Consider the following 9,927-nt stretch of genomic DNA (forward strand, 5'->3'; position numbering starts at 1 on the left):
CCTAGCAACCCCAGCAGGAACTTCCCCGTTACCTAGCAACCCCAACAGAACTCTGCCCCGTTACCTAGCAACCCCAGCAGGAACTGCCCCGTTACCTAGCAACCCCAGCAGGAACTTCCCTGTTACCTAGCAACCCCAGCAGAACTCTGCCCCGTTACCTAGCAACCCCAATAGAACTCTGCCCCGTTACCTAGCAACCTAAGCTGAGCTCCAGCATGTTTGGTCAACTGGTTGTAGAATAGTCCTTTATTAATCTCACAGTGGGGAAATTCACTTGTTATGGCAGCACAGTAATAAAATACACCCTACTGAATATATAAAAAAACTAAAACAACATAAACGTATTTTCAGTACTTACGAATTAAATAAATAAGACCCTAAATTAGCTCATTCTGAAAGCAGCTAAAATAGGAGAAAATGTCATTATCTAAGAATAATTTAGTGCACAAAGCGTAGTAAGCATGTTCTGTATCCCAACATGTTGTAGGAAGCACAACAGGTCACTGATAGCTTTGTTGCTGGAGTTCTCACAATCTGGTGTCCTTCACAGCGCGGACCTTCTACAGCTGGCTGGAAGGTGAGCTTTGTTTCCACCTGACCTGGAACAGCATCAGATGTGTTGTCCAGTTTCTTTATTGTTGGCTTGTTTCCTGTCTCAGGTCAGTGTGTGGAGAAGAGAGCTTTCTACCGTCTGATATCTGGMCTCCACGCCAGCATCAACGTTCATCTGAGCGCACGGTACCTCCTGGACGGTGAGGCATGCTAACTCTCCTGGATTTCCATGTTTGTGATGTCTGTTTTTAACCCTCCTCTTCTTCCTCTTCAGACACTTGGTTTCAGAGGAAGTGGGGCCACAATGTGTCTGAGTTCAGGCAGCGCTTCGACTCTGACCTGACGGCCGGCGAAGGCCCCAAGAGGCTCCGCAACCTCTACTTCCTGTACCTGATAGAGCTGAGAGCGCTGGCCAAAGTTCTGCCGTTCTTCAGTCAGCCGTCCTTCCAGTTGTACACGGGTCAGCCAGAGCAGGACCAGAAATACAAAGAGCTGCTTCTAGAGATCCTGAATCTGGCCAAGTCAGTCTGCAGTTAACTGGTTTAATATTCATTGATGATTAATGGTTCATTAGTCCAAACCTCGCTCCAACCGATTTACTAATAACGTCCATTTAGACCTTTTGAAGTCTGTCCAGCAGACCAGCTGACTCTGGTTGAATATTTGGATCAGAACTTATAGTCATAAGTAAGATGGATGCTTCTACACTGAAAAATCTCAATGTTTTGATTGAGTTTTACCAGTTCAACATGGAATTTGAGGTGAAACTGCATCAGTGAGTCCTACAGCCTCACGTTTGTAGTTTCTCTGATGATTAGAAGCAACATTGAGACATTATGTGATTAATATGAGTCTTTTTGTTGGCAGTGATTATTTTTGTTCCTGTTTATTCTTCCAGATCTTTTCCTCTGCACTTTGATGAAACTTCTCTGTTTGCTGGAGATGAAAAAGAAGCAGCACAGCTAAAGGTGAGAAGCAATTAAACATTTCAGTGCATTTTTATACTCCTAAGAAGATGCGACAAGATAATTTTTTTAATTCTTAAATGTGGAAAATGTGTTGAAAATAATCCATAAAACATCATTTTGGATCAGAAATCTTGTTGTGTTTGTTTTGGCCAGCAGAGGGAGCTCTTTGTACGACGTTTTTACTTTATTTTGAGACAAAAATACTGCAATCCCCACACAATCAGTTGTGCATAAATTTTAACACCTGTAATATATATATTTTTTTAAATGTTGCTATGAATTCATCTATTTCAGTGGTGTCAAACTCATTTTTATTTTGGGCCGAATCAAAAATCTGAATGTTCTTAAAGGGCCGGTTGCACCAGAATCTATTGATAAAACCAATAAAACTGTTAAAATATCAATAAATAGCTGTTCCTCTGGGATTTGTGATTATTGTAGTGTTTATTTTTGCAATCAAAATGACAGATTTTGTGGTGAATATTAAGAAATATTTGTAATCATTATTTTTTTACAATATTTACGCTAATGTATGATGTCAAATGTGACTCTATCACTCGTCGTATCGGTTACGGATTCAACGTTTTTGACCAATTTTGAAAAAATTAGCAGTAAAATCAGGAAAAAATTTGGAAATTTGTTGATTTTGTGTGATTTTTGCAGATTTGTGAAAAACTGGAAGGACTTATTGATGTAATTTGGAGTCCAGAGGGCCACATAAAAAGCTGCGGCAGGCCAGATTTGGCCCCCGGGCCTTGAGTTTGACACCTGTGATCTATTTAATTGTTGACCTTGTGAATTGTCTCTTGTTCCACCAGGAGGACATCAGGCTGGCGTTTCTCAACATCTCCAGGATCATGGACTGCGTCGGCTGCTTCAAATGTCGTGTCTGGGGAAAAGTACAGGTGCGCTCGAGCTTAAAAAGCGTACATTTCATTTTTAAAATGCTCACTGAGAACTTCAGTGTCCAAAGGATCTATGATAGGTATTTTCACAAAGTATATTTTAAATAATGACATTTTGTTTCTGGTTTAAAATGGGGTAAATCCTGTATCGTAACGTAATGTTGGCGTATTGCATTTTGCATAGAAAATAAAATAAAAATCTAAATTTAGTTGTTTCTCCTTTTTAAGAAGAGAAGGATTATTTCTAAAAGGGAAATTTAGCTGGAAAACATTTGGAGTCGTCATTAGAAAAGAAACAAAATGTTAGTTTCTGTTATCTGGAAGGTCGKTTTTTTGATTCTGATGCAGGATTCTTACAACAATGTAGCAGAATATTGTAATAATGTTAGCAATGCAGCAGATTAACTCAGGGTTCGGTTTAATGTCAGGTTGTGACGCGTTGAGCCTCCCGTAGGTTTTATGCCTACGTTTTGATACAGGCGGCTTTAGTATTAGCAGTTATGCTAATATGTTTATATGGGGGTAAAAGTGAATTGTCTGCATGTATTTTGATTATGCACAACTTTGGATCAAAATATTACTTTAGATTTCAAAAATCATATATCATTATTTATGAATGTTTATTTCCATGATATATGTATTTTTTAATCATGAAACAATCGAATAAAAGCTTTGAAAACCAGAATTTTTCAGTATTTAGGTTAAAAAAAATTAAAGACTGTATGATGAATGGCTGTTCAAAAGCACAAATTTTGACTGAACTTGGAAGTTTTGTTTCAGAAAACATCCTTTTTCTCTGCATGTGAAGAAATTGAGCATCATGTCTGTTCTCGGTTTTGCTCTGTGTGTCTCTCCGCCAGACTCAGGGATTAGGAACGGCTCTGAAGATCCTGTTTTCAGAGCGACAGATTGAAGCGCTGCCCCAGTCCACAGAGCAACGACCCGGTTTCCAGCTCAGCCGGCAGGAAGTCGTCTCCCTCCTCAACGCCTTTGGAAGGTCGGAATCTGTCGCCTTCATAATAAAATATCTTTATCGACCTAAAGGGGACCTACTATGCTTCCTTGAACAAGTTTATGAGCGATACGAAACATCAGATTTTACTCAGAATCGTTTTTAGATAATGAGTTATCCTTTCAGAGTGAGCTGTTTTTGGGTTCTGTCACTTTAAAAACAAATGAGCTGCTTCTGGCCACGCCCCCCCCACCTCCGCTCCCTTTGGGTTGCTAGGTAACAGGCTGGTGTTGCTAGGTAACGGCGCAGTTCCCTCAATTCTGACGAAACATTCTAATGGTTTTTGAAACCGCTCATTTTCCAGACACCAAAAAACGGATGCATGTTTTTTTTTTATGGCTTTGTTCCTACAAACAGTTGAGACACAAACGAAGCAACAAAAACGTGCATAAAGTAAATTTTGCATAATGGGTCCCCTTTAAATGTGCTTTTCCAGAAAGTTCTTGACACGTAAAACTAAATTGGTTTCTTCACACTTCTTTATAAATGTTTGGAAAACGTTCTCAGGATTTCCACGAGCGTCAGAGAGCTGAAGACCTTCAGATCGCTGCTGGCAGAGGAGCGATGATGACGAGGAGGATTTCTTCGGCCCCGGTCTACAAACTTCAACRTGGCTGTCCATTTTAATCCAGCCGTAGCGACTGTTATCACAGTCTGTGATGAGGGAGACTCAGATGTGAMCAACTGGAGATGTTTTCTGTAAAAATGTCTTTTTTTATGTTGAATTTAAATGAAATTACAGATTTATGTGAGATTTAAATGCTCTTTATGTTAAAGTATGTGAAATAAAAATGTACTGTATTTGCAGATCTATAGTGAGAATGAAGGGTATTGTTAAAATGACTTCATGCAATAATAAAATTCCTTCATATAAGAGTCAATGTTGTCTGATTTAAAGAAAAGTCTAATAATGGTTTTGCTCTGTGGGTGGCGCTGTTGTTCAAGAAACTAAACCAATGACATCTTTTTAAATAATRGTTCAAACAACGACTGACCAAYACATTTTCTTTAATATTAGCCAACATTTCACAGCTAAAGATGTCAAGTTTTTATTTTATTTAAGATTTTGATTAAGTTTTAATGTCCTTTACTTTCTTGAGATCCATTTTTGACATTTATAAACAGAATATAAAACTAAATTATCTTGTTTTGGCAAACCAAAAATGTTCACAAACAACTGATGGGCAACGTGACTTCAACTTTTATATTTTTCTTTTAGTTTTGCTGTTGATAAATACCTAATTCTGACGATTTATGAAGAAATTTGGGAAAAGTGATGATAGAATAGCTTCAAAACACATCATGTTTATAAATGCAGAACTAAATCTCAAAAGTTATGGTAGAAATTTTGAGGGGTTTTAAAAATTTCTTCCAGAAAACCCAACATGTTAGCTCAACTTCTGTTAGCTCTGCTACAACAATGRGAACAAGAGATTCTGAAATTGCTTAGTCACCTGTTGCTATGGAAACTCCCGCCTTTTCKGCTTAATTTTTATTCCTTTTTTATTATTGTGTCAGGAGAAATGCCAGACTAAAAATCAAAAATAAAGAAATTAATGTATGCAGGGTATAAATACAGTTTCATTTTTGTAGTTTCAAACAATATACTGCAATAAATATTTGAYGTATTTTTCAGAGACTGTGTCACTATTGTATGGAATTKAATTTATTGTTGAGACTGAACACTTGTATGGAGCTAAATTGGGGCTATAAAGGTTTYTGAAAAGAAAAAAAACACTTGAATCTTAAAAGTAGTCTTGAACAGTTTTTTTCCTGGTTTCAAATCTTTGCTTTCAAAATGTTTTTCAGTCACAAATTTTTTCAGCTTCAGAACAATTTTTTTGGGTAAAAATGTTTTTTCTGTCAAAACTTTTTTTTGCAGATTTTTTTTCCAGTTTCAAATCTTTTTTTCAGTTTGAATTCTTYTTTTTTCGATTTCAAAATAATTTTTCAGTTTCATAACTATTTTTTTTATTATTTTGAACAAACTTTATTGCCCCAATTTAGCTCCATACACATGRACATGAAAATGACTATGGTTTGATTGCACTTAAATTAGTTATTTGGASATTATATTTTTGTGAAGTGAAACCTTATTATATCAAATATTTTTGTCCCTCTGTAATTAAAAACAATGCTCAAGAAGTGAAAATTCCTACGGTCCTGTAAGGCAGCATTAAGCCCTGCAGCAGTCAGTGAAGGGTTAAGCTCTGTAATAGGATGAATGGTTATTGTGGTGAGCAGCATCTGATTACAGAAWCGCCAGCAGGCTCGGAGGGGGAAGACGCTCAATATCAGCGGSGGAAGCAACATTTAATTCCCCCTGCGACGAAAACAAACTTCTTTTTACTCTTTTATCTCCGTAGGAAGCATAAAATTTGACTTTTTTTCTATTTTAAACCGGAGCGAAGAGGAAAACTCCGCAGTTTTGTCGCCGGATCAGGAGGTTTGAGGTCGGCATAAATGGCTGAAGGGGGCCGACTGTCTCGGAGTAAAACCTGCAGGATGTCGCAGTTTGTGGAGGTGTGAATTCAGAAGCCAGGCGGCGAGCTTTGAGGCGAATATCGACGTTTCACGGCTAAATAAGAAGAGATTGAGGCTGGTGGAGGATTCAGTTTGGTTTGTTCCGCCAGCGCGGAGTTAAACAGGTAAGCCTTCTCACCTGGATATCTGCATATGGCTTTTCCCCTCATTGCTCCTCTTGTGTTTTAGTTTGGAGTCTGAAAGTTGAAAAACCTCAAAACAAAACCTTTCAGAAAGTCGCATTTTAAAGCTGCCAGTATGACTCTGATAGAAAACTGTCCAGACTCTTTCTAGATGCAGTTGATTACCTATAAAACATGTCAAGATCCGCATTTGTTTGTTTTTGCTTTTTTAAAACATAAAAACATKAATCAATGTGTATAAATGACCCGAAAATGTGTCCACGTTCTGATGACATCACATAAGGCAGTGTATCAAGCTCTTTTAAAGTTTGCACCTTTTTTTTTATCATTATTCACATTGTTTTATATAAAATACTTGCTTCTAATGGTATTAACTGTGTTCATTTCATCTCCAGCAAACAGAAGAACAGATTTTAAATAAGTTTTAAACACGTTTTTAACAGGGTAAGAAGTAAATTTCTTTGATTAATGTCGACTGATCAGGTCCATTCTTGTCTCTTGTGAKCTCAACTCAAATTACCACAAAGCAGAGTTGGCAGTATTTATTTTTCTYCAGGGTGGGACAGAAGCACCTGGATATTTTTTGTGGAAGAAAAAAAAAAATCCCAACTCAACATCGACCAAATTTAAAACAAGTTTTGGTTGAACTTTGACTTATAGATCCAACAAAACCAAAGAGAAAAATCTTTAATCTGATTAAATCACCTCTAAAAATCACCTGATCTGATAACTGAGCTGAAAAACTTAATTTGAAAGTATCTAATATTTTGCATGCTCTCTTTCCTCTTACTTTAAACACACAGTTTGACGTTTTTACCTCTAAATTGAGTCGAGCAGGTTTTTGCTGCGGCTGTTTAGTCATTTATACTCTTTTAATGTAGTTTTTATATAGCAAAGAACAAAATATGCACATTAGTTGGAAAGATGCAACTTCTGGTAATTTGCTGTTCCGGATTTTTGGAAGGATTGATGCATTTCCAGAAAAGAGCTCTGCTTGATTATTTTTTAATCTACAAATTTGATTAGACCTCCATTTTAACACTAATTTAGTTTTAAATTGTTGATGTGAAGGTTATTTCACTTTGCACAAGTTTTCATTTGGTTGTTTTGTGTCACACAGGAACTCCACTAAATTGGCTCTGATTCAAAACTATCCAAACGTTTGTGCATCCAAAACAGAAATTTTAAGTCAAATCCGGTGCAAACTTTGTCAGGAATTTCCCTTTAAGTATTTTTATTTAAGTTCTAGTTGTTTCTTGTACACACACACACAAAAAAAACACATTTAGCAACAAATCTTGAGTTTAAAATATAAATTTAGGGTGTCAAATAATTATTTAATCGATTAATCAGATTAAAAAATGGCACATTTTGCTGTTTCATTTATCCAAGTAAGTCYTTTTTATACTGTAAAACTGCATTTAAAAATTAAAACTCATTGCCTGAATGCAATAACAATATTYCTTTTGTGGATGCTTGAACATTCAAACCAAAATGTGCATCTGCAATCAACTTTACAGAAGATTTTGTCTCKCATAGGAAGGCAAACTATTAAAATTAAGTATCGTTTTTGCATCCAAAGCAGAAATTTTTATTCAGATGTGGTGAAAATTTTGACAGAATGTCCCTTTAACCATTTTTATTTAAGCTCCGTCTGTTGCTTATAGACAAAAAAACCCACATTTGGCAATAAATCTTCAGGCTGAAGCTCGCTCGTSTTTTTTTTTTAAGTTCAGGGATCGATGGTCGTCTCTTCAGTCGCCCCGTCAGCATTTATGTGACAGAGGAGAATCAATATGGCGGATGGCGCTGTAGCTTCAGACACAGCCGTCAATACTCTGCGCTGGGGGGCTGCAGCGGGTTCAGCTGATGCAATGCAGATTTACAAAGACACTGAGGGGCTTTATGGGTTATTAATCTGTAGGCAGATGGATTAAAACAAAATGTAAACATTGATAAGTCTCTGTCTGACAGCTCTCTGCTGTGTTACAGAGCAGAACGAGGAGCAACGCCAACCCTGGGAGCTCCAGATTTATTTTTAGGGTTGTTGATGTGAGCAAAGAGGCTCAGCGAACCTCCTGAAAATAAAAACAATGAGCTAAAAAAAAACCTGGAAGGCTTTGTGCCGCCGCAGATCTTTTTAAATCTCCGAGGGATTTATTCTGCTAACGGCTGGAGAAAGGCTTTCTGTGTGTTTGTTGTTGTTCTCCATCGTGATTTGTGGCCTTTAACAGTTGCATCATTTGCCACAGTTATGAAGCTAACTGAGAAAACGGGTTAAAGTTCAACTCAACATAGTTGTTGTATAGATTCAAAGCAGGGGTGTCCAAACTTTTTGCCACGTGGGCCAAAATTGTCGACTCCAAAGTAGCCACTGAGCAAAAAACCTAAAATCAAACCCAAAACGTGAACGGGATTTTTACAACAGTGTATCATATTGTAAATGGGGAGTAAATTTCTGCCAAACACTCAGAAATTTTGTGATTAATGTCAGAAATATTTGAGTTTTTTTTTTTTGTAAAAAAATTTAAGGCACTAATTTCAAAATCTCAACCTTTTTTTCTTAAATCTCTAACTTTTGGGTCTCTCATGTTTCCTTGTTTTTTGGCTGAAATCTAAAGTTTTTTAAGGCTCAAACCGTAGATTCTGTAATAAATCCTTCAGTTTCTTTTCAGCTTGACTGAATAGATTTATTTTCAGTAATACGATCAGGATTTGGGTCTCTTTCTATCAAAATTTTTGCTATATTTAACCAAGTGTGAAAAATAATAAAAGCTGATTTGAGTGGTGCAAAGTTGGCTTTTCATTAAAGTTCTGGATAAACTTGGTTGTACCTTTTGTTAAAACCTGGGTATAAAAAGACAAATACTTTGTTGTACTTTACATTTTTCTGTTAGAAAATTATGTTGGACATCATTTGTCTGCATCAATGGGACGAACTTCTATCATTTTCCAATTGCAGTTTTGGACCACACAAAAGCAATCCAAGGGCCACAACTGGCCCCTGAACCGCACTTTGGACACCCCTGATTTAGGCTTCACTTTAAATCCAAACATGAACTTATTCAGTACGAACATTTAACAGGTTTTATGCTCTTTTTTTTATCAGATCATCTGATGTTTCTGTTGCTTCAAAACATTAAAAATCCTGTTATCCTGTTGGCAGGAAGATATTTCATTTCATTGTGAAATTTGCATTTTATTTGAAACATGCCGTAAACAAACCAGTGTGCAACAATCTGACAGTAATTTTGCATGCAGATAAAAACTGCACAGGTTTTTGTTTTTCATGTTTAAAGATGGAATGACATTCAAATCAGGGCTGCCAGTATCGATTATTTTATTCTGACTATTAATCGGATAAAAAAAAGCTGCTCTGATGTTCTTTCAGCAAATTGCCTTTGAGTCTGTATACTCTAATTAATTATTAACCGATTACAAAATTATTTCAGTAATCAATTGATCATTTTTAATAATTTCAGCTCTTATTCCAATATGATGCTCTTTATACCTTCTTCTGTTATACTGCAAAATCTTACCATGTATTTTTGGTTTAGTTTCTATTGAAAATGTCTTGGAAAACATTTAAGTAACTTTTCAGCAAAATACAGCAGATTGTTTTAAGCCAATAATTCCTTAATATTGGCAATAAATTCATGTTTTTTTTATTGTGTGGAAAATGAACTGTTTAAAAAAACCTCCAGATTGTTGCGTCATGTTCAACAGGCACTGCGCCGTTACCTAGCAACCCGAGCAGAGCCCAGCCCCGTTACCTAGCAACCCGAGCAGAGCCCAGCCCCGTTACCTAGCAACCCGAGCAGAGC

At 36.7% G+C, this 9,927-nt stretch overlaps 2 protein-coding genes across 3 annotated transcripts in view; both read left to right on the forward strand.

The window, feature by feature from the left end:
- ero1a (endoplasmic reticulum oxidoreductase 1 alpha) overlaps window positions 1-4,313 on the forward strand; it is a 9,535-nt gene extending 5,222 nt beyond the window's left edge. Inside the window, exons 9-15 of the mRNA XM_008405996.2 lie at window positions 551-577; window positions 660-752; window positions 827-1,073; window positions 1,451-1,520; window positions 2,339-2,425; window positions 3,286-3,422; window positions 3,945-4,313. Of these exons, the coding sequence (XP_008404218.1) occupies window positions 551-577; window positions 660-752; window positions 827-1,073; window positions 1,451-1,520; window positions 2,339-2,425; window positions 3,286-3,422; window positions 3,945-4,005 (722 nt within the window). The 3' untranslated portion in view covers window positions 4,006-4,313. The remainder of the gene's footprint in view (window positions 1-550; window positions 578-659; window positions 753-826; window positions 1,074-1,450; window positions 1,521-2,338; window positions 2,426-3,285; window positions 3,423-3,944) is intronic.
- A 1,355-nt stretch (window positions 4,314-5,668) lies between these two features.
- The window catches only part of pacsin3 (protein kinase C and casein kinase substrate in neurons 3), a 32,420-nt gene continuing 28,161 nt past the window's right edge, over window positions 5,669-9,927 (forward strand). For both annotated transcript variants that reach the window (XM_008405994.2, XM_008405995.2), the window contains exon 1: window positions 5,669-6,085. The gene's annotated coding sequence lies outside the window, so the exon portion shown is untranslated. The remainder of the gene's footprint in view (window positions 6,086-9,927) is intronic.

Source organism: Poecilia reticulata, linkage group LG3, assembly GCF_000633615.1.
Source record: "Poecilia reticulata strain Guanapo linkage group LG3, Guppy_female_1.0+MT, whole genome shotgun sequence".
NCBI lineage: Eukaryota > Metazoa > Chordata > Actinopteri > Cyprinodontiformes > Poeciliidae > Poecilia > Poecilia reticulata.